Source organism: Lissotriton helveticus, chromosome 7 (assembly GCF_964261635.1).
Source record: "Lissotriton helveticus chromosome 7, aLisHel1.1, whole genome shotgun sequence".
Classification (NCBI taxonomy): Eukaryota; Metazoa; Chordata; class Amphibia; order Caudata; family Salamandridae; genus Lissotriton; species Lissotriton helveticus.
The window spans coordinates 155,224,951-155,246,725 of NC_136068.1; the positions used below are offsets into that span (position 1 = coordinate 155,224,951).

Genomic DNA, 21,775 nt, shown 5'->3' on the forward strand with positions numbered 1-21,775 from the left:
CACCCTCCTCTTATAACAACACTCCAGTGTTCTAGCTGTCCAAGTCTTATCCACTAGTCGTGACTGCCAGCACATATCTTAACGGCAACTACACGATCAGTTCCTACATCCGGTGCATGGTGTGATCAAGACCACGTGCCAGCACAGTCAACGTCACAGTCACAATCACGTACTTGTACATACACTTCCCAATCCCTCTTTACAATCGATGGTATTCAACAAGGTGAGATAAACTGCTCTTCTTCCAGGGGACACGCGGGCACGCGCCTCCTCTTCCAGCTGCAAAGTCAGGAGCTCTGGCCTTAGGCCACATTCTCTATTTTTTGTCTTATTTTTAGATAGGCTATTGGATGCCTATAAATATACACAAATGCGTAAGTCGGTCTTGAACGCCCTCCTTTTACTCAATAGTGACAAACATTACATATTAAACTGGTCACTGGTGTCTTTATAGTTTATAAAACTGTGCACGTTCAACACTGTTATTTAGAAGTTTAACTTGAAAGAAACAAACTAATGTGTTCTTAAGCAAGTGGATTGTGGTAAAGCCTATAGATAACCCGTAAACACCAGTGAAAAAGCAAGCACACTACTTGTTTGATTAGTTATTTATTAGTGTCTAAAATAAGAAGGATAACCCTAAATGGAACTGATCAACAGTAGCATGGGATAGTCAAGCATTTGCAATGCAATAGGTCTTGCATTTGCGAGAGTTTGAGTTATTGGCATTGTAAATGACAATGCCTTTTATTTATGTGTTTACAAAACCTGCAAGCGGTGCATGAACACGCACTTTGTACTTATAGACTTTGCTTACAAGAAGCAAGGCAGTTAAAGAGATGCAGTTACTGCCAGCTTGCTTCTCATAAGTAACCATCATAAGTACAAAGTACAGGTTTACTCAGCACTTGCAGGTTTTCCAAACGCATAAATAAAAGGCACTGTCATTTACAATGCCAATAGCTCAAACTCTCGCAAATGTGAGACCTATTGCATTGCAAGTGCTTGTTTCAGCAATCAATTCAAGTTAAACGGGTTTCCATCTTGCTCATATGAACTATAGGGACGAACAGTAGTACAATACTGACCAATGCAGGGAAAGGAGGTTGGATAACAGGATTCTACGCCGAGACACCCTTGGGTATTTGAGCGCTTTATAAATCTCAAAAATAAATAAATAAAAATGCGCTTGAAATCTGAAAGGCAAAGAACCATAGAAGCAAAGTAGGGCCTTCCACTACATGGAATCTCAGCTTGAGGGGAGTAGGAACGGCGCTTTATAAGCATACGTGTAAGATTTTAATATTCCAGCTACAGAAAACCATTTAATTCCCATTCCAAGAATTTTCCAGACACAAGTGTCACCTGTGGGGCACAGGTGAGCTAATCCTGGGTCCATGATTGCGATCTCGACACTCCGGTGGCCCCAACAACACCTAGCTGAACACCGGGGCATAGCTTGCATCCTCCTGGCTCTGCGACCATGGAGCATTGTACCCGGCCAGTCACCGCCAGTAGGAGTGCAGTGATTGGCAGGCTGCTCGCCTCGTCACAGCTAGACTGCTACTTTCTGTTGAAGTGCACATGAAAGCACTAAATATATATATCAATGTTGCAAGACAAGCCAGCGGTCCTACTGGGAGAGTGCTAGCAGCTGATCCCATCCCACCCTTGAGTTATGGAGGACTCCATCAGAAGAAAAGTCCTCGCGTCTCACAACACATAGCCCTGTTTCAACTGTAACATTATTATTAGAAACTGCAGGAACACTGAATATACCTAACCCAGTCTTTTCAACACAGAAAATTCCTACACACCTTTATACCCATGTTGATTGTGCCACAAGACCCCAGTCAACAATTCAAGTGTGTGCACAAGGCAAACATTCCTGATCACTTGGCAAGTCTGCACAGTACTGCGAATCATCTATGCTCACAGCAAAGATATTATTCCTCTCTCTCCATGGTCTAGGATTTCTATGCCTGTTCCTAGGAGCCTGTTAATCACCTCCTCATACTCACTTCAGGAGATATTAGCGTCTAAGCACCAGGAATACTCAGACCACAATCATCAGGGACCCGAGACCCGAGACCCTTCTTTGAATGCACACGTCCAGAGAGCTTCACTAGGCTTTACCCAGCAATGTCAGTATCTAAGAAGCATTTGCAATGCAATAGGTCTCGCAATACTTAAAAGTAGAGCTATTGGCTTTGCAAATGGAAAAGAAATGCAGCTGAATTTCTTCTTTTATTTATTGGCTTTTTTTTTAAACATATTTTATTGCATCAATAGGTATTGAAGGCGCAGTGCTCCTCCAACCAGGAGACAACCGCTATTACAAGCAGTGCAAGTCATTGTGTTTGACGATTATATCCCACTGTTTATCATAAACATAAAAAAAGAAAACGATATAACATATACACTGTAAAACCCCCTCCCCCCATGATACCCACACACAACTACACAGCTATTGTCCCCGCATTACCTTCTTCAATAGCAGTATCCCACTACACATGACCAATCTCCTATCTTAGCGACCAGATATCAAAGCAGATATAGATGCGTCTGCTGGGGGTATGGGGTCAAGTTCCAGGCCAGGGTAATCCGCCTATCGCTTCCAGATCTTGGGATGTTTTTGCCGGCATCTCCTGGCATTAAATATCAGGACTTCCAACCCCATATTAAAGTCCAATCCATTCTTCCATGCTTATTTATTGACTTTTGAAGAAATGGCAGCATGCCCGCTTTAGCTTTAGATCTTAAATATAAAGCCAGGCCCAACTTGACACAGTTATTTGCTTATGCAACCTCATTAAGCTCACTTAAAACATATATAACAATGAAATCTTCATGATTTAGGCCAATGAAAGAAACCTAAAGGCCTCTGAGGAGGTTTATCAGAACATCTAAAAGACCAAACTGAATGTTACACTAAAACCCATCAACTCACAACCTCATTTCGACCCACCAACTCACAACCTCTTTTAAACCCCACAAGTCCACTAACCTTCCAATGCTTTCCACACTTGGCCATGCTTAAACACAGTACCTTCACTGCACATCATTCTTCCAAGTCAACCACTTGCAAAAGCTCCAGCCCAGAGAGGGCCCCTTTTTGACTCGCATGTACCACCGACAAATGTTGCCATACCACCCAAGTGGCACCACCTAAAACCCCAGACTACCTGACACACTCACCACTCCTTCTGCCAGCCCTCTGAAAAACAATGCTCTTTCTTACCAATCACCAATGTGCACACCTGCTCAGCCTTGAAGCATTTGCTGGAAACCCCAAATCTCCTTTCCAACTCAAATTTTCATCTACTTTAAGTGAAACACAGCTAGGAAGTATTCAGCAACCAGACTGTCTTTTTGCCTGTGTCACAAAATCATCATGAACAAAATAGCAAGAAGGCGAGTCAGCTGTAGCATACACTACTGACTTAATCAGCACCAACACGCCCGATATATCCTGCACAGCAGTCTGCTGCTTCATCGCCAGTAACTCTTTCATCGCAGCAGTAATCTACAGTCTACTGGTGGATGCACCAAGCTTCTTAGAGAAATTTCTCAGAATGACACTCCAGCTACAGCCCAAAGTAATGAAAATATTTAGTTAGCATGGGAGTCTTCTAGTTATGGGTCGACGAGCCAGACTCAAAACCTGTAGTGGGCCCCCTGACAAAAGCATTAAACTCACCCATGGATCTTTGCTCAGCCTTAAGGTGAAAACATTTCCTCCTTTCTTTGAAAGATCCACAGCAAATGTGATAAATCCCTTCCTCGGCTCAGAAGTTGTGCTCATCTCTCGGAACTACACAATCATCACCTTCTCTCTTTACATGAGCAACAGATACATTACACAAGGTCAGATTTTTGTGGGATTTTTTTTTTAGGCACAAGGAGATTGAGTGATTTGCCCAGAATTACAGAATGGTGAGCTGCTGCCTTGACTTGAACCTCCGCTCCAAAGTTGGCAGCTCGCACCCTTTGGCCACATTGCCTCCTTTTAGGGAAAAAAAAGCACCCATGTGTTGCCCCCCTTTTTGCAGCAAGGTGCCCTCTGCCCTAATGCTACCAAGGAAATGAACCCAATACCCCTTTATTCCAGAAAGACAGTCATAAGTGTGATCCAGTGGGTCCCTCTGACCCCTGGACGCAATGCCACTGCATTTGCTTCACTAATGATAGCTGCTGACTTACGAAGTTGGCTTTTGTTCTCCCCTTTGTTAAAAACAAGCATTGGAAATGCAATAGGTCTCGCAATAGAAAAGTTTGAGCTTTTGCTGTGTTAAATGTAAATATTTTTTAATTTTAGTTTATGTTTTCCAAATTATAAAAGTATTAATTTTGTTATTTGAATTGGCAATGGGGAGAGGGGGCTGTGGGGGTGTGTAAGTGAAGGGCTGAAAGGGAGGACCCAGAAGGGAAAGAAAAAAGTGGCGAAGTGAGGAGAGTAAAGAAAGGGGCGGCGGGGGGAGGCGACGGAGAGCCACGGGTTGTGCACGCGCTTTTATGTCAATGCGCTTGCGCACTGAGCTTGCTTTTCACGGGCACAGCATGAAATCGCCAGTTTGGTTAAGCTGTGGATAAGCCCCTATATTCTCGCAAGCTCAATGCGCAAGCGCATTGACAGGCAAGACCTAACAAGGGCTCCGATCTTGACCCATCCCGTCACTGCCAACTCTCTGATGCCCAAACTAAGGTGACCCCCCTCTGCTTCCATTTTTCTTTCCCGTTGACCGCTGCCCAGAGGCCCAAGGCAACATTGACACAGCAAGTGTGCACTGGAGATGCGCGCAAGCTAGGTAGGACAGGAAAAGCAGCAATAATTGGTGTTTAGTCAAGACCACTAGAATTGTGGCCACTGTTTTTTCTGAATAATTATGCACTTCGCATATTTACGACAGAATACGTAATCTGCTGCACCATCTGCAAATGTTAGCCCAAAAAAATTGTTTGTAGCTCCAATTGGTCAAATATTACTAAAAATCACGGTGACAGGTGTTCCATTGATTGAAAGGCCCATGGCACAGGTTAACTGGTCATCTTTCTGTTGCTTATTTCTGTATTTGGGTGTTAAACTGGTACTCGTGAAATGACATATATGTCCTCACTGTTGGCAAATGTAACTAGCATTAAAAATGCAATAGGTCTCGCCTTTCATTAAGTTAAAGCCATTTGCTTTGCTATACAATACCATTAGCAAAGCAAATGACTTTAACTTAATCAAAGGTGAGACCTATTGCATTTTCTACTACCAAACTGTGTTTTTTTTATATGTAGGTTTCTGGCTACTGTTCTTAGTGCTGATTTTTTGTTGCAGAGAAATGCTGTGCCATGGCACTATTGCACCTTATGAACGGCTCTTATGGTAGCATTGTTCTTTGCTGGCTCTTTTGCACTGATTTTATTATGTAAGAATTTTAAGATGAACTCAAGATTTTTTTGTGTGTGTTTTTATGTATACTTGTATGATTTTCTTGTAAAATCGAATACAGTAAGTTACTTACTCTGTCAACCACAGTGCATCTGATCATTTAAAAAAAAAAAAAATAGGAGCAGCACACTCAGTGAGACAGCAGCCATGAGAGGTAAAAGACCAGGTAATTTTTTAGGTCTTGGCAAGCGTAGGCTGCGCACATGCGCAGTCTCGCTGGCGAGATTTAATGTTTCTTAGTAGCGAGGGTAAACCCTGCCCCTCTTCTCCATTGGCTGGCTTCCTAAACGGCGGCCAGCCATTGGAGAAGAGGTTTTAGTGATGTCATTTTTTCCATCTAAGCCCCGTCTTTTTCGGATTGAGGGGCGTGTTTTTTCGTTTCTTACTCTCCTCTTTCCATTGGCTGGAATGTAAACAACAAGTCAAAAACACGCCAGTTGTTTACATTTCAGCCAATGGAGAAGAGGAGAGAAAGAAAAACACGCCCCCCCAGTCTGAAAAGGACGGGGCTTACAAACAAATGGCGAGCGCTTGTTAGGACTTGTCTTCTTCCCTGTCTTGTATCCCTCAATGAAGCAGGCTTCACTATCCACACTACATACGATTGCCTTCCTGCCCCTCCTACGCCATTTTGCAGCCCTTCTTGCGCTGTCTCTTACCTCTCAAGCTCGCCCAAAACCTCGGCCGCCGCCTATCAAAACGACCCTCCTCGGGTGTTTTCTCACCTATATTGTTGCTCGGCCCCTTGAATTCCTCGCCGAATTCTCTCGAAGCTCAGTAACGCCCCTCTCCAGTTTCCCACCTGGTCATTGGTGAATTTCACACCAAAGAAACGAAAAGAGGACACAAGGCACGAAACCTTAAAGAAAGTAATAAAATAGAACGGCCATCTTGTCGGTATTTCCTTTCATTTCTTTGTCGCATTTTCAGTTGAGTTTTCGTCCTTGGTGAATTGCGTTTTCTGGTTTCATGTGCGAGAGGCGCACACAGCGTTGTGGGTTTTTCTGGAGCCGAGTAGGAGTATATTTTGTGGGACGGGGGCATTACTGGGGCTGGAAAGTATGTCTCCAGGCTCTGTGAAGGGGCTGCCGACGGCGGTGCCCAGGTCCGCCCAGCTGGGAGGCGGCGCCCCGGCCTTTCAGCGGCGCCCCTCGTCCGCCGCACGGATAAGCTACAGTTCCCAATAACAAAGGCTAGGGGGCGTGCGTCGGGCGCCGCCGGGAGGGAGGCCGTGGGGACAGGGGGCCCGCTTGCCACTCCAGCAGTAGAGCCCAGCGGTCCCCGGCATGTGAAGCAGCAGCGCCCGCTGCACGGAGAGGAGTCCCGGTGCCCGCGGTGGCATTATCAGTGGCGGCGTGGTGCAGCAGTCCGGCCGTCATTTGTGGTACTGTGGGGGCTGGGCAGCCGCGCGACCCTTCTCTCTCTCCCCCCCCCCCCCCCCCCCTACCAGGACCCCTGCTGCGGGGGGGGGGGGGGTTTCATCCGCAGAGGTGAGCATGCATGGTGTGTGCTGAAACGGATCCCTCCATTGGATCCCAAGCAGAGGTACAGTGGAGAAAACCCATTTAATGTTTTATTTTTTATTTTTAAAGCAAAATGAGTATTTACCTTTAATGGGGCAGGTGACCTCACCCTCAGATAACCCAGTGTGTAGCCAACCTGACACCCAGAGAACCCTGGGGCATATTACCAAGCAATAGCGATAATTATCGCTATTGCTTGGTTAGAGACAAAAATTTACCGCTGAGCTGCGGTGATTTTTATCGCAAATAAACCTAGGTATTACCAAGGTTTATCGCAAATGCGATAAAAATCGGCCGCTATGCATGAATATCGCTGAAAAGTCAGCGATATTCATGCATTACCGAACTATTGCTCTTAGCCATGTTATCCACCTCCCATTGGCTAACATGGCTAAGAACTGCTCAGGGCAGGTGTTAGCTTTTGGAGATATTCGCGCTTTGCGCGAATATCTCCATGAGTTGGTAATAGGAGATAGCGATGTTAGCGACTGTTTCCAGTCGCTAACATCTTGGCACGCCCACTTTGCATGTCATTAGTGATAAATATCACTGACATGCAAAGTGGGGCCCAAGATGGTCACTATCTCCTACTAGCTGTCGCTAACTGGTGTTAGCGACAGCTAGGTAATAGGGAGATAATTTTATCTCCGCTTTCTTGGCTTTTAAAGCCAAAAAAGCGGAGATAACCCCCCTTGATAATATGCCCCCCTGTGTGTAGCCAACCTCACCTCCAGAGAACCCTGTGTGAAGTCAATCTCACCTCCAGAGAACCCTGTGTGAAGCCAATCTCACCTCCAGGGAACCCTGTGTGTAGCCAACCTCACCCCAGAGAACCCTATGTGCAGCCAACCTCACCCCAGAGAACCCTGTGTGCAACCAACCGCACTTTGCATTTTTTGGACTTGTAGTTTAACGTTCTTGTTCTATCGAACTCCCGAAACAAGGTGCAGTTGGCTGAAAAGTGAATGGAAGGTGTTGTGTCGCGTGTGTGTGTGTGTGTGTGTGTGTGTGTGTGTGTGTGTGAGAATCTGTGTGTGGCTCTGTGTGTGTGTGTGGGTGCAAAGGCAATAGGATTCGCATTTGCGAGAGATTAAGCTATGGGCATTGTAAATGACAATGCCATTTATTTATCTGTTTTCAAAACCAACACATAAATAAAAATGTTGTGATTTACAATGCCAATAGCTCTAACTTTTGCAAAGGCGAGACCATTGCATTGTAAATGCTTGTGTTTTGGTGCTTTCAGGAGGGGTGCAAGAGACACCAGAAATGTGTTATGCTTCTGGGGGCAGGGAATAATAGGGGGTGTGGCATGAATAAGAGGGTAGCAGAGGAGTTTTCGAAGGCACCTGATGTTATTTTTATTTTGATGACAGAGCAGAAGGAGCATTAGTAAAGATGGCGGAAAAACAAGTTACGCTGCATAGAATTTTTTTGTCTGGCTCAACACGAGGGAGTTGAGGGTGCTAGCTGTATGCCCCAAAATAGTCCTTTCCCCCAAGTTGCTGCTGGTCCATGAAGGTCGTTTCAGCAGAAAGGAGAAACACAGATGGGATGATACAGAATAAAGATGTACACAGTTTTTCCAAACTTCATCCTTTCAACGTTCGAGTTCTCAGTCCACGACAGCTACACTACATAAGAAAAGTTTGAACCCCTCGGTGTAGATAAAAGGCTCATTGAGGCAGATGCCGCCACCATCACACCCGAGCAAAGCAGTCCACAGCCATAATGAAAAAGTTTTTTTTGGGGGGGGTCAGTCTTGTTCTTTTGGGGAAGGATGTTATCCAACAACACGTGCCTGAACCGGGGTGCCTTTAAAGCATGCTACAAATGTTATCACAAATCAATCACTGGCTAAAATACTGAAATGTGATCAGTATCGGTCACAGTTACAAGAGCTTTTGCGTGGTCGATAAAGATGATCTTAACAAAGAAAATGAAGCGGATGTGATTAAAGGATTGCTGAGTAATTAAGTCCTGGCATCAGAATTGTATTCAACTGAATTATCTAGCACAGAGGGTAACAATGTGGCGCAGCTCCGATAGTGCCACGTTTTGTGCTCCAGCTGTGCATTCTTACTTGCAATCTGCGACTGACACCCTAGCCTAACGTGATTTAAAGGGACCGAAAATAAATTGGTCTGGATGTTAAATAATGCAATAAAGTTTGAGAATCATATTGCGTAATGACGGCTGGGCGAGGAGAGAGATGTAAAAGTAGGAAGGACTGGAGGAGGGAAGAAGCTGTCATTCAAAGTGGAAAGAAAAAGACAAGATGCCAACATCCTAGATGATTCGGCTATAGTCCCTGTTGCCGGAGATTTGCTAACACAACTAAAACAAAACAAACAATCACGGTCTTATGTAGGAGCCCGACTTGCAGCTGTTTGTGTAGGGGGGGGACGTTAAACAAAGCCCGAGGATTAGCGAGGGACGGCGAAAAGCTATACCAAAAAAAAGTGCTTAGCGGCAAATTAGGAGACAATGTCTCCCACGGCCAGTAAAAGATGCAATCCCAGTGGACAGGGCCAAAAGGAGACAGGATGGTAACCAGGAGGGACTAAAAACCTCCTGGACAATCAGAACACCCGGTTTTGTATAATTGGTGACGCAAAATGACGCGCACCAATGCAAAACACAGGCGGAGCAGAAAGCGAGCTTCTGGAATCATATCGATTCCAAGAAGTCCTTGTATGACGACAGCAGCACATGTGCTGCTTTCGTCAGGCTGAGACCTAAAAATGACAAAATAACTAAGTAATGCTTTCGGACTCCGTCTGAAAGCTTACTTGGGTGCTACTGCCGCTGAAACGCTGACTCCGTGACATCCAGCCTCCCTGTATCCCTGGAGGGATTGACCGCCTCTGCCGCTCGTCAACTTCTTGCAGCACCCGCTTCGCGGGTGCCGCTGCGGGGCTTGAGGCGTGGGGTCGAGGCTGCAGGGGGGCTGCTCAGTCGCTGGAAGGAGGAGGGAGCTCCGTGAAGCTGAAGAGAGAGCGCGCGCCGCAGGGACTCTGAAGACCAGGAGTCCCTGCGCTGCACAGGTGTGCACGGCCGCGCCCCCAGCAGGACACGCCCCCCGGCCGACCAGAAATTAAAAGCGGGAAGCTTTCCAATCCACAGTGGGACTCCGTCTGAAAGCTTACTTGGGTGCTACTGCCGCTGAAACGCTGACTCCGTGACATCCAGCCTCCCTGTATCCCTGGAGGGATTGACCGCCTCTGCCGCTCGTCAACTTCTTGCAGCACCCGCTTCGCGGGTGCCGCTGCGCGGCTTGAGGCGTGGGGTCGAGGCTGCAGGAGGGCTGCTCAGTCGCTGGAAGGAGGAGGGAGCTCCGTGAGGCTGAAGAGAGAGCGCGCGCCACAGGGACTCTGAAGACCAGGAGTCCCTGCGCTGCACAGGTGTGCACGGCAGCGCCCCCAGCAGGACACGCCCCCCGGCCGCAACGTCCCTCTATAACCAACGGCTTGACGCTCAGCGGGACGCGAGCGGGACGCCGAGCGAAGCCCGGGCAAAGGGCGGGCCCTCTGTGGCCCTCCGAGGCCCAAGGAGCCTGGCCTGGGCCACACACCCTGGCCTGATTCCCTCAGATCCTTTCGTTTCCACTGCAAGATAACACTGGCCATGACCTATTGGGAAACTAGAAGCATGGCTGCCGCAGGAGCTAAAAAATTTACTGGCACATTGGATGACTTTATCACCCGCACTCATGCATTAATTGATGAGAGAATTATACTAATGGATAGGAGAGTTTCCCAAGACCTGGCAACGGCCAAGCGATCCTCTCTGGGCCTTATCGCCCAGGCACAGACGCCAAATACCGATTCTCGTTCGAACATCCAGGCTCTAGTACATAACATCAGGGTGACTGGGGTTCCTGATGCTTCAGACACCCTTCAGGACCTGGAGGCCTCTCCTAACCTTAACCTCCTAACAGAGAGTGGAGTGCAACGAAGTGAGTTAAACTCCCCTAACACGATAACCGCTATTAACGAAAGGGGCCGGATAGAAGGGGCAATCCCTAAACAAAAACGAAATGTTAATAAACCATCCACTTCTAAAGGGAAGAAGGCCCAAATGGGCCCTAACGACCATAAGGTCGTTTCCGACCCCTCTATCATTGATAATTCACTAGTAGACCTATCTATTCCCATAAGGGGATCGCATCCCACCAAGAATGGCCTATCCTTGAGCCTCCCAGACGACACTATCATTGACCATAGCCTAGAGGAAATTCTGGAGTTGAGTGGGGAAGTTGGTAATCCAGCAAATCCATCACAGGAGGGGAACGGTGTAAGTACAGACAACATTACTATTTTTAATATGCTAAAAGTACTACTTGAACCTATAGAGGTGAGATTACGCTGCCTGGAGACTATCCTAACGAACATACACAAGGAGATAAGTGCTCCTAGTTTCACTATGAACAACAAGATAGTCCAGGTCACCAATGCACCTAAAAAGGCCAATAAGCCGTCTGCGGTGGTTAATAGAGCTCTGGAGACCAAAAGTACTGACCCAGAGAAATCAAGTAACACCCCAAAACAGGACGGTACTAAAACTAAGACCTCTGTAATAGTTCAAACCCACAAAAAAGATCAAACTCAGAAAATGACAATAACTAATCCAACCCCTCAGGCCTCATTGTGCAATCTTACATCACAGCCCTCAAATCTTGATGTACTCGCCAGAGCTAAGGGCACGGCTCGCAGAAATATCCATCTTCCTCCTGATGCTTGTCCCTATGTGGATATTCTTACCGGCGTTACTGAAATTTCTCTTTCAGAAGTAGAGTCGCATCAGGCTCTAAAAAACAAAGTATGCCATTGGCTATCCAAAAATTATCCTCTTCCGCCAAATATACCGAGCAAGATCTTAATGGTAGAGAGAACCCCGTGGGTGGGAGGTAATAGGAAAAAACTGCAAGGGGACTGCGTAGTGGTCACCTTCGAGAATACGGAGGCCGTAGATTTCATATGCAATAGTGGATCTCCTAGATTCCGTGAAAGCACTGTGACTGCTAGACCCCTTTCCTACTTTTATCTACCAGAAAATCAAGCTGATAACCGATGGAGCTGGCTAAAGGGACCACATGACTTCAAACCTAGACAGAGATTTACCCCCCCATGGGAATTACAACCCCATGGATGGGAGGAGGGGGGGGATGCGGGTTGGAATATGGTAAGGAGAAGAAGAGGTAGACCGCATCAAGACGGCCCCTTTGTTGGCCCACATTACACTCAGCCTCACTATTACCATCATTTTGTAAATGGGCTAAACAACCCTTTCCACTTTCCAATGGCAAACCGCTTTGATTGTCTGTCAACCACAGATTGGGTTGACTGACAAATACAGGACTCCCCAATAGGACGAAGTCATCAGGGCACCCCTATTCAACTACGTATGGACACTACTTCGAGGGATTTGGAAAAATCAAATTTATCTACAACGTTTGACAAATGCCCTGTTGCTGGCGAGATCCGGGGGTCGCTTACCATGCCTAACCATGACCCATTATATTGTAAAATTCTTACCTGGAACGTGGCGGGTTTAAATGCAAAGGCGTCAAACCCTATATGGCAAGGGTTCGTTAGACAGTACGATATCTTGGCATTCCAAGAAACATGGGATACTACCACAAGTTTCTCAATGGATGGCTTCTGTAGCTTTTTTACTCCAGCAGTGTCGGGCTCAAGAGGGAGAGCCAAGGGTGGCCTACTCATATTGTGCTCTCTGAACTTGGTGGGGGTCTTTAAAAAACTAGATTCTGCACCCACGAATTCGTTAGTTGTAGAGTGGACTTTGTCAGACTCACATATTTTTCTGCTTATTAACTTTTACAACTCCAAAGAGGTTTCCTGTGAGAATGAGCATTTGACTTCCTTGTTAGATTTTTTGTCAGTCTATAGACAAGATTGCATTTCCGTCCCAGAGATGGTAATTCTGGGCGATTTTAATATTCACCCCTGCGAGGGGGATTGTTACAACGATAGATATGGAGGATTACCGACCGAGGGCATCCCCCATTTTGAACATACGAAGGAAGGTGAGGGCCTTGAAACTTTCCTTGCGAACTTAAACCTATTTGAACCAGACCAGGGCAAAAACGAGCCTAGAGTGCCTACCTTTATTGGGAGAGACGCCAACACCGTCATAGACTATATCTTTGTATCAACCGGGGCTTTGGCTAAGGCATGCGAGTATAGGGTTGTAATTGCTATTTTTAGTGATCATCATCCTGTCCTCTTAAAGCTGGACCTAGATTGCTTCCGGACTGGTAGAACGACTGGTGTGGCAGGTTCAAGAGATCTGACGACTAAGGACCAGGGAAGGCGGCTAAAATGGGAGAAGATTGTTCCTGAGCAATTCTTTCAAATATTAGCCCAAGAGACTGAGGATAATATGGCAGTCTGCTTAGATTCAACTGCCTTGGGCTCTGATGTAGTGGCCGCCTATGTGGAGATATGTGCGAGTATTGCCAAGAATTTGGAGTTAAGGTCGGGCACGCAAGGAAGTAAGATAATTCGTAAATGGTTTAACAAGGAATGCTCGCTAAAGCACTCTGCCCTGTTGAAAGCACTAAAACATAAACCCAGAGACAGGTCATTAGTGGCAAACTTAAGAAAAGAATACAAAACTGCAGTTATTAAACGCAAGAACCAAATTAAGGAGGAAGCCTGGGACAGCTTACTAGACATTGATGTACTGAGAGACAGCAAAAAGTTTTGGGCCATTGTGAACCAGCCATTTTTCTCCGAGGATGGGAAAACTGACATGGACTGTGTGATTGAAGATGATAGATGGCTTTCCCACTTCAAACAGATTTATGAATCCACGGTACCAACTTCACCAGTCAGCGCCCACGGTCCATCCAATCTGGTTATGGAATTTAATACCACGGAGGTAGAAAGGGCGATTAAAAATACTAGTAAACACAAGGCCCCTGGACCTGATGGGGTCCCTGTAGATCTCTACATCCAGTATCCGCAATTTTGGTCAAAAATATTAACTAATGTGTTTAATGCGATACCTGCAGCTGGTTTCCCGTCTTCCTGGTCTACCTCTATTATTGTTCCCATATTCAAGAAGGGGAACAGGGGGGATCCTGCCTGCTACAGGCCAATCTCCCTGCTGGACTCTGCTGTTAAGATCTAGGGCAGAGTCATTCTGCAAAGACTCGGGGATTGGCTTGAGGAGAGCGGGATCCTCTCTGATTTGCAGTATGGTTTTAGAGCACATAGGGGGACCATGGATCAATGTTTAAACCTTCACCTTATTATTAGCAAATACACTGTGGTGAAGGGGGGGCTTCTTTATCTGGGTTTTATGGATTTATCTTCTGCTTTCGACTTGGTTAATCGTTCTAAACTGTGGATTATTTTAAGAGATTTGGGTTTGGACACCACCTTGGTCAATTTCTTGCACGATTTTCATCAAAATTTGTTCGCCTCTGTCAGGGTAACAAGGGAGGGAAGATGCACTGAGAAGTTTAGATCAGGGAGAGGGGTCAGACAAGGCTGCATTCTTGCCCCTCTCCTTTTTACTTTGTACATCAACTCCCTGGGGAAATTCCTGAACTCAGCTACTTTGGACATGCCGCGTATGGGGGGTCACCCATCCCGGTCCTCCTATACGCGGACGATGCCGTCCTTATAGCTCGTACAGGTGTGGGCCTGCAAAGACTATTAGATCACTTTGGTGGTTTTATGGAAGCCCTGGACCTAAAGATTAATACAGCTAAATCTCATGTTATGGTTACAGGTTCACGGAAGAAAAACATGAAGCTCAGGTCCTTTAGTTGTAATAATTCTCCAATCTCGAGGGTACCCTTTTTTTGTTATCTAGGCGTCACCTTTGACGAAAAAGGAACTTGGGGTGCCCAACTGAAACTAAAGGAGAATGGAGTTAGTAGATCCACTGCAGCACTCATGCATTTCTCCAAAAGGCTTGGTTCAAGACCCATGGAGGCCATGACTCGCATTTATAGATCCAAATGCGTGGCAATTGCATCCTACGGGGCAGATATTTGGGGATATATTCCAGCCCCAGGCATTCAAACTGCAGAAAATAAATTTATACGTGCCTTGCTGTCACTCCCGAAATCATCTCCTACATATTCAATCCACAATGAAATAGGCTTGGGATACGTTACTGATCTCTTAAAAATGTCCCCACTGTTATGTTGGATTAAAACTTGGACAAATGAGGAGATCACATTGAATCACCTTATTCTCAAAGACTGTATGGCCCTGGATAAAGCAGCCAGCATACCCTGGCTGGCGTATGTTAGAGCGGCATGCGCGAGGCTAGGGCGTCCGGACATGTATTCTTTACCACAGAGCCTCAAGAAAGAGGATGTAAGGTGGGTCAAGCAGCATTTTCGAAATATGTTGGACACAGAGAGGGAAGCGGTTGAGCTCTGCAAGCCAATGGTAAGGTCATTATACCAACTTTCGTCGTCCATGGCTATGGAACCTTATCTAAAATATGTAACCAAACCATACCACCGTTTTTTATTAACAAGGTTCCGGTTTAACCAGATACATCTTGTGCTTGGCTCATATACAAAGTGGGGTACTCCAGAAAATACCCCACCCTGTTCATGTGACTGCTTCTCCACGCAGGATACTCTTCATCTAGTTATGCTTTGTGAACATTACCTGGTGGCCCGCAAAAAATTCCTTTTTCCAATCTTGAAAGACCTAAACTTCGCCCAGGTACGGCCGGCCCTCCTATACCTACAGATGTTGAACTCGGTGCAGGTTACATATAGTGTAGCTTGTTTTTTGGTAGCAGCCGTCAGACAAAACAAAACTAAACTCCCTTCAATAAACAACCTTCAAACCTGACATTTTTTGTAAAATATGTTCGGGGGGAATGTGCAAAGCATACTGGAAAGTGTATTCCCTATATCTACCTCTTTGAATTTGTTTTTATTTAATAATTTCTTTCTCTTGTAAATACTTTTAATGGATTTATTTAGGATTTGCAATCATCTCTAAAACTTGTTTAAACTGTATTTTAACTGTATTTTATTGCTTATGAACTATGTACTGCTTTTATGGTTTTAATTAACCGAATAAAGTTATTTGACTGACTGACTGACAAGTAATGCTATCCCAAAATGTGCTTCAGAACGATGCATAATTAGCATTTTCCTGTTGCATAGTTTAGTCAACCCTGCCACACTATTTAGTCCTATACTGCCTCATAATTCCAGTGGCCCTGGGATTAGTTGCCCCTTCATATCGCTCAATCCTGTGTAATTGGTTAAGCACCAAGCATAAGGGCTGCTAGGGCGCTAGTATAGGCTTTAACGGATGGAGTCACTTGGAGCTCCGACATGACAAAAATGTATTCCTCTTGAGCGGCAATGTAAGTGTCTTACCAGTTGAGTTGTAGAGTGTCCTTTCTATGGACAAATGCTTCTAGGTATATTCCAATTACTTATTACTAAAATATATACAAATAAATGTATGTGATCACCGCACACACTTGGAACAACCACCCTATTTGCAATCCGTACTTAATCTTTTAAGATTTTGCAAGACGATAAAAAAAAAACATCTGTTTCAATACTAAGTCTCCCTCAGTAACATAACTATTCACTGCTTTGTTTACGTGTTTGATTCTCACTTTAGTACCAGAACACCTGCGGGTAACTGTGCGCTTTATGAATCAAAAAGCAAATCAAAATAATGATTTACATATGTGCTTTGGGACATCGTAGAACAATAAATACAAATTCCCTACTGTGCACCGTGCCAACCTGGATTCACTTCTGTGACTCTCTGGTCACGCACACACATCTGCTCTAGTAGCGTTAGCTAACTGACTTCATTATGGAAAAGTGTACATTTTCGACTAATTTGTTTTACTTGCATTAATTTTTATTTAAGGTGTGTGCATGTTTAATTTATTTACCAATTTCCTGTCTGTAAAAAGAGCAAAATAGTCACATCTGTGACTCTAACAACCCTCTCACCGGCTGAGCGCCCAGGGCACTCAGGATTACAGTCTGACCCCAAAAAACAAGGTCAGCACTTCCAGGCCAACCTTATTTACAAGTCCTTGCAGAAGCATTGCGCCCCCCTGGGAATCTTTTCGCTGAACCTCGGGGGGTGAGTCCCATGGTCTGAAGACCTCTGATCTACACTTTCCTCTCTATGAACTCAATGCCAGGCTACAGCACCAGGCAGCCAGACTGTGCCTAAATATCTGTGGGCACAGCAATATCGAGCACGCCACTGGCTTCTGAGGAACCAAGTATCAAATCAAGGTACTTTATACCGTCCACGAGGCCTCCTGGGGCAAAAACCTAGTATACCTTCAGAAACTGACCCCTCACCAAAGTCTGCCAGAAACCTGCGATCAGCGTCTATCCACAGATTCATCAACAATCATTTAAGACTAAACACAGCACCATATCCTGTCAACCCCTCCTTCAGATTCAAGCACAGCCACAATTAAGGACACTGAACTACTTGCAGATAAAGGAAAGCAAATGAGGAAGATCAGTGGTGGTTGACGCAGATAAACAGTGGTGGGGGTGGAGAGGGGAGTGCGTGGCGGGGGTTTAATAATATATATTTTTTTATGTTTCTAGTGCTGCCAGCCGCCTCGTGCTTCTAGTTCTTGGTCCCAGCAGTCCCTGTATCAACATCATAGACTCACCATCCAATCCCTGCGCTGCTCTCAAGCATGAGAGTAGCATAAGGATTGGCCTGAGAGAGCTGGATTAACGCTTGCTCAGGCACAGGGAGTCTGTGCAGTTTCTTCAACCCGGCTGTGCAATGCAGCTAGGTTGGAGAAACCTAAATGTGCATGTCCGTATGTCCTGCATAAGACTGCCAGTCAAACTGACATGCACTCTTAAAAGTGCATCTACCACTCCTCCCCCCCTCCCATGGCCCAGACCACCCCTCTCTCAGCCAGCAGATGATAAATAAAACTATAATAAAACATTGTTTTATTTTTCAGCTGCTAGCTCTAAGTCAGTGGGGCGATGCTGGGGCAGATCAGAAAACGGTTCTACGCGAACGATTGAACTCTACCCTCCTTTACCTGGTCGCATAGCAGAATGTTGTCAGTTCTGATATAATTGAAGTAACCAAAATGCAACATGTATGCAATAAATTAAGTGATAGCTCCAGCACAGTTCAGATGGACACAGTAATAGCCAAAATCCTATTTGTGTGTGCATGGTTCCTTATCAAATTTATGTTTTACTAGTTTATTATGTTAAGCGCTGGGTGTCAAACAAGTTGACTCCGTGATTTAAAGTGTTTGGGGGCACATTTGCTATTGTGCTAATTGTGTGTTCTTGTTTTCAGGGAGAGAGCGGCTGGCTGAGGATTGTGACCAGTGCCTACAAAGGCGGGAAGGGTGCCGACTACAACCTGGCTATTGAGGAGGACTGTGCCTATGGTGACCCAATACTTCCTTGAACACATTTTCCAAAGTGGGCAGACGTTGTGCACAGCTGCACGTGTTTGGGATTATCCTTTCTAAAACTGATGATATGTTAGCTTGCTTCCCACTCATGGAGGAGATAGACTCACCCCCTAAAAACCTTTTCAGCGCCCCAGGGTGGGTCCACATCAAGAAAGGGTGCACCACTGTTATGACACCACAAGGTCTAAATTTACCGGTGACTTCAAGAGGACATCTGATAAAGTGACAAAAATCAGTCCTACATCTCTAACAATCACTAACAACAGTTATTCCACAAGGTTGGTTTATTTGACGACGTCTGATGGGTTCCGAGACCTAGTGTGACATAATTCACTGGATGACCTATTTTGGACTCCGCTGTCTCAATTTTAGGTCTTCTTTCAATAAGAGGGCTAAGCCTTTTAGAGTCACCTCGTGTCGCTCTGCTGTTTGGGTATTAGATACTAAAAATAGTAGATCCTCAGAGCAATATTTTAATGAGCTCTTTGTAATCAAAAACAAAACTGCTGCCACCTTGGTGGTCAAAGCAGCAATTTTTAAATCTCTTCAGCCTTTAGGCATTCTGAACTTTATCTAAGGCTCACACACACCCGATCTTCTCCTCAGAAAATGGGCAGTATTGTCAGTTTTCTACAAGGCCCCAGTTTTTAAATGCTCCCAATGTGTCCAGATACAGGAGCGGAGTCATTTGACCTGGGTCATAGAATATTGTTGACATGGACACATTGGGCCTAAAAGTCAGGACTACAACACACTTTGAGCAATAGATCACATCTTTTCAACACACAGTTGAGTGCAATTTTATTTCATATTTAGATTTAGCGGCAGAAATTAAAGATAAATGCTGCAAACGAGAAGTGAACAGAGATGAAGCATTCATTTATTTCTACTTAATTGACCTATGATACCTTTAAGGGGTAGATTAACGAAATAAGGCCCACAGCCTTTGGCTCAGGTCCTGCATGCCAGCCTTCTGTTCCCATGTTACTTTAGTGGGGGTAGACAAGGGGCTACTGAAAGTTGAACACATCCTACGGACGATGAAGGTTACACAAGTGGATAGCAGAAGCAGGCTGTAATAAGAATTATTATATCATAGTTACGCCAATACATGTTGGGAGAGTAGAAATCACAACTTGTATGAAATCTGGTTTTACAGATGGAAGATGGTATTGCATTTTTGAGTATGAAAAGTAGGGGCAAACATGATCATTCACTCCTGTCCCTTTTGTGTTTGCGGCTATAAATTGCACTGCTTTAATATGCTAAGCTACAGCAGTCAAGACACTGACTACTGTAGGTATATTGGCCTGATTGACAAACTGCATGTTCTAGAACAAGGTAGTACTACTAACTTCAAAATGCATTTCAGAACCCTACAAATGTAAACCTCCACCTCTTCAACCTTTTCTGTCGGGAGATACTGACACTTGTAAGTTTACTACTTAGTAGTAAATGTGGTGGGGAGCAGGGAGAGTGACTGGAAAACATGGATATACTAATAAATGGGAGTGGTTTAGGGAGCACCAGACACCCATATATGGGCAATCCCATTGCTATACACAAACTACATTTCTAAAGTTACGACAGTCAAAAAGGACCCAAACCAGTAGTAAATGTACTGCAGCTCAGACCTAGAGTAAGTCTAGCGCTACACATGGCCAACCTCTGTTACTGCAAAACCATCCCATAGAAAATAATGAAGGCAGGGACAAAAAATAGAACCTCATAGGGAATCATTTTAAAATAAATTAATGTACTTTAACTTTTTAATGTCTAGATTTCCTCATGTGTAAATATACCTTTGTGAATAGACTCCAATGTTTCCATACTAGCTAGCTGTGAACCCCAAGTTATGAGCAGTCCCCTTAGGAGCAGTGAAAAATGACTATAGTGTATCTGGGAACTAAACTTCAGCCATCGAAAATGTGGACTGAGTGCTGATTGAATTGTACCACATTTTTCACCTTTGCAGTGTATTTGTTTTTATTTTTAAATAAAGCTCAATCTTTGACAGTGCATTCCCCCTTTCTGGCAAGTATGAACCAAAAGAATCTATAGGCAGCAAGAAAACAGAGAATGAAAGTTCCATAGCAAGTGACAAAAACATTAAACAGCAACCACATTGGAAGAGGTGCCCTCAACCATCTAAAATTAGGGGGAACCACCCCCAGCCTTTCACTTGGGCAGGTTTACTACATGGCTGGGGATGCTTGTATTCTGAATTAAATATGGCCTTACTGTTTAGGCTAAACTGTCTTTTTGGGGGAGGGGCAACATTTCAGTCCATCCCTTTTTTTGGTGGCTGTGCACCTACAGACAATAATGTACAGACCTTTTGCACTATCTTTCCCTATTCCAGGACGCTTTCAGAATTTGCTTGAAATATTACACATTGAGCGTCATGCTACGACTGACCAGGTTACCTCTTTTTTTAACTGAAAATCAAATGCAACATTAATCAGATTTCTGTTCTGGCGCCAAATGAATTTTAATGTTCACAAAATCAGTATCAATAACTGATACCCTGACAGGATATTTCAGAATGTGTGTTGTATTCATTGTGCATTATTGTTAGGAGCGAGCTTGTGCTGGCTGGGACAGGCTAATCTTTCCAATTTGTCAATGAATCTTATGCCTTAGACACAATTTCTTATAAAAATAAAAACTGATTCATATCTATACGGTTGTCGTGTAATGTTTTATATACATTTAACGTGAACTCCAGTTCATCACACAAAGTTCATAGGACTGTCGAATGGAGTAAAAGGTTTTGAGCAGCATCTAAATATCGTGATATTCGAAAGGACAAAACTTAAAATACACACACATTCTAACACAAATAGATTTGTTTAACTAGCCCATACCCTGCTGCTCTTTGGTAGATCGCTTCATGGCTGTAGATCAAAGGCTGCATTACTTCTAATCACTGGTTATGTACTGGCACTGTATGACCACTTCACTGGCAAAGGCACAGAACTGGATTCTTTCTTCTGCGTAACTTGTTTTTACAGGTCCAGAAACAGCTGAAAGGAAGAGTTCTCGGGGTTTTCTCTTCTTTCCTAGAGTTTACGGGTAACACCACTCCCTTCAAAAAAGGATAGGGCTCTAGAATAAAATGCTTTTTCCTACACAGAATGGCAAGTGATACAAACTGGAGAAATTCCTTGATCGTGATGATGATTGGCAACTGCTGGCAGAACAGGGGAAGCCACATAAATGGAAATTATGACCTGTGACCCATCTACCACTATGGCATGACTTCTTGTCACAGCCAGCCCTATACAAATAATACATATACATATCGAAAAAGTTATTTACCCTGTTAGCATTTGTTTGTAGTGCTGTAGATTCA

The 21,775-nt window shown here is 44.7% G+C and overlaps 1 protein-coding gene across 1 annotated transcript in view; it reads left to right on the forward strand.

Moving 5' to 3' along the window:
• The window catches only part of CTSZ (cathepsin Z), a 76,227-nt gene extending 55,128 nt beyond the window's left edge, over positions 1-21,099 (forward strand). Inside the window, exon 6 of the mRNA XM_078651834.1 lies at positions 18,300-21,099. Within this exon, the coding sequence (XP_078507960.1) occupies positions 18,300-18,413 (114 nt within the window). The 3' untranslated portion in view covers positions 18,414-21,099. The remainder of the gene's footprint in view (positions 1-18,299) is intronic.
• The last annotated feature ends 676 nt before the right edge of the window (positions 21,100-21,775 follow it).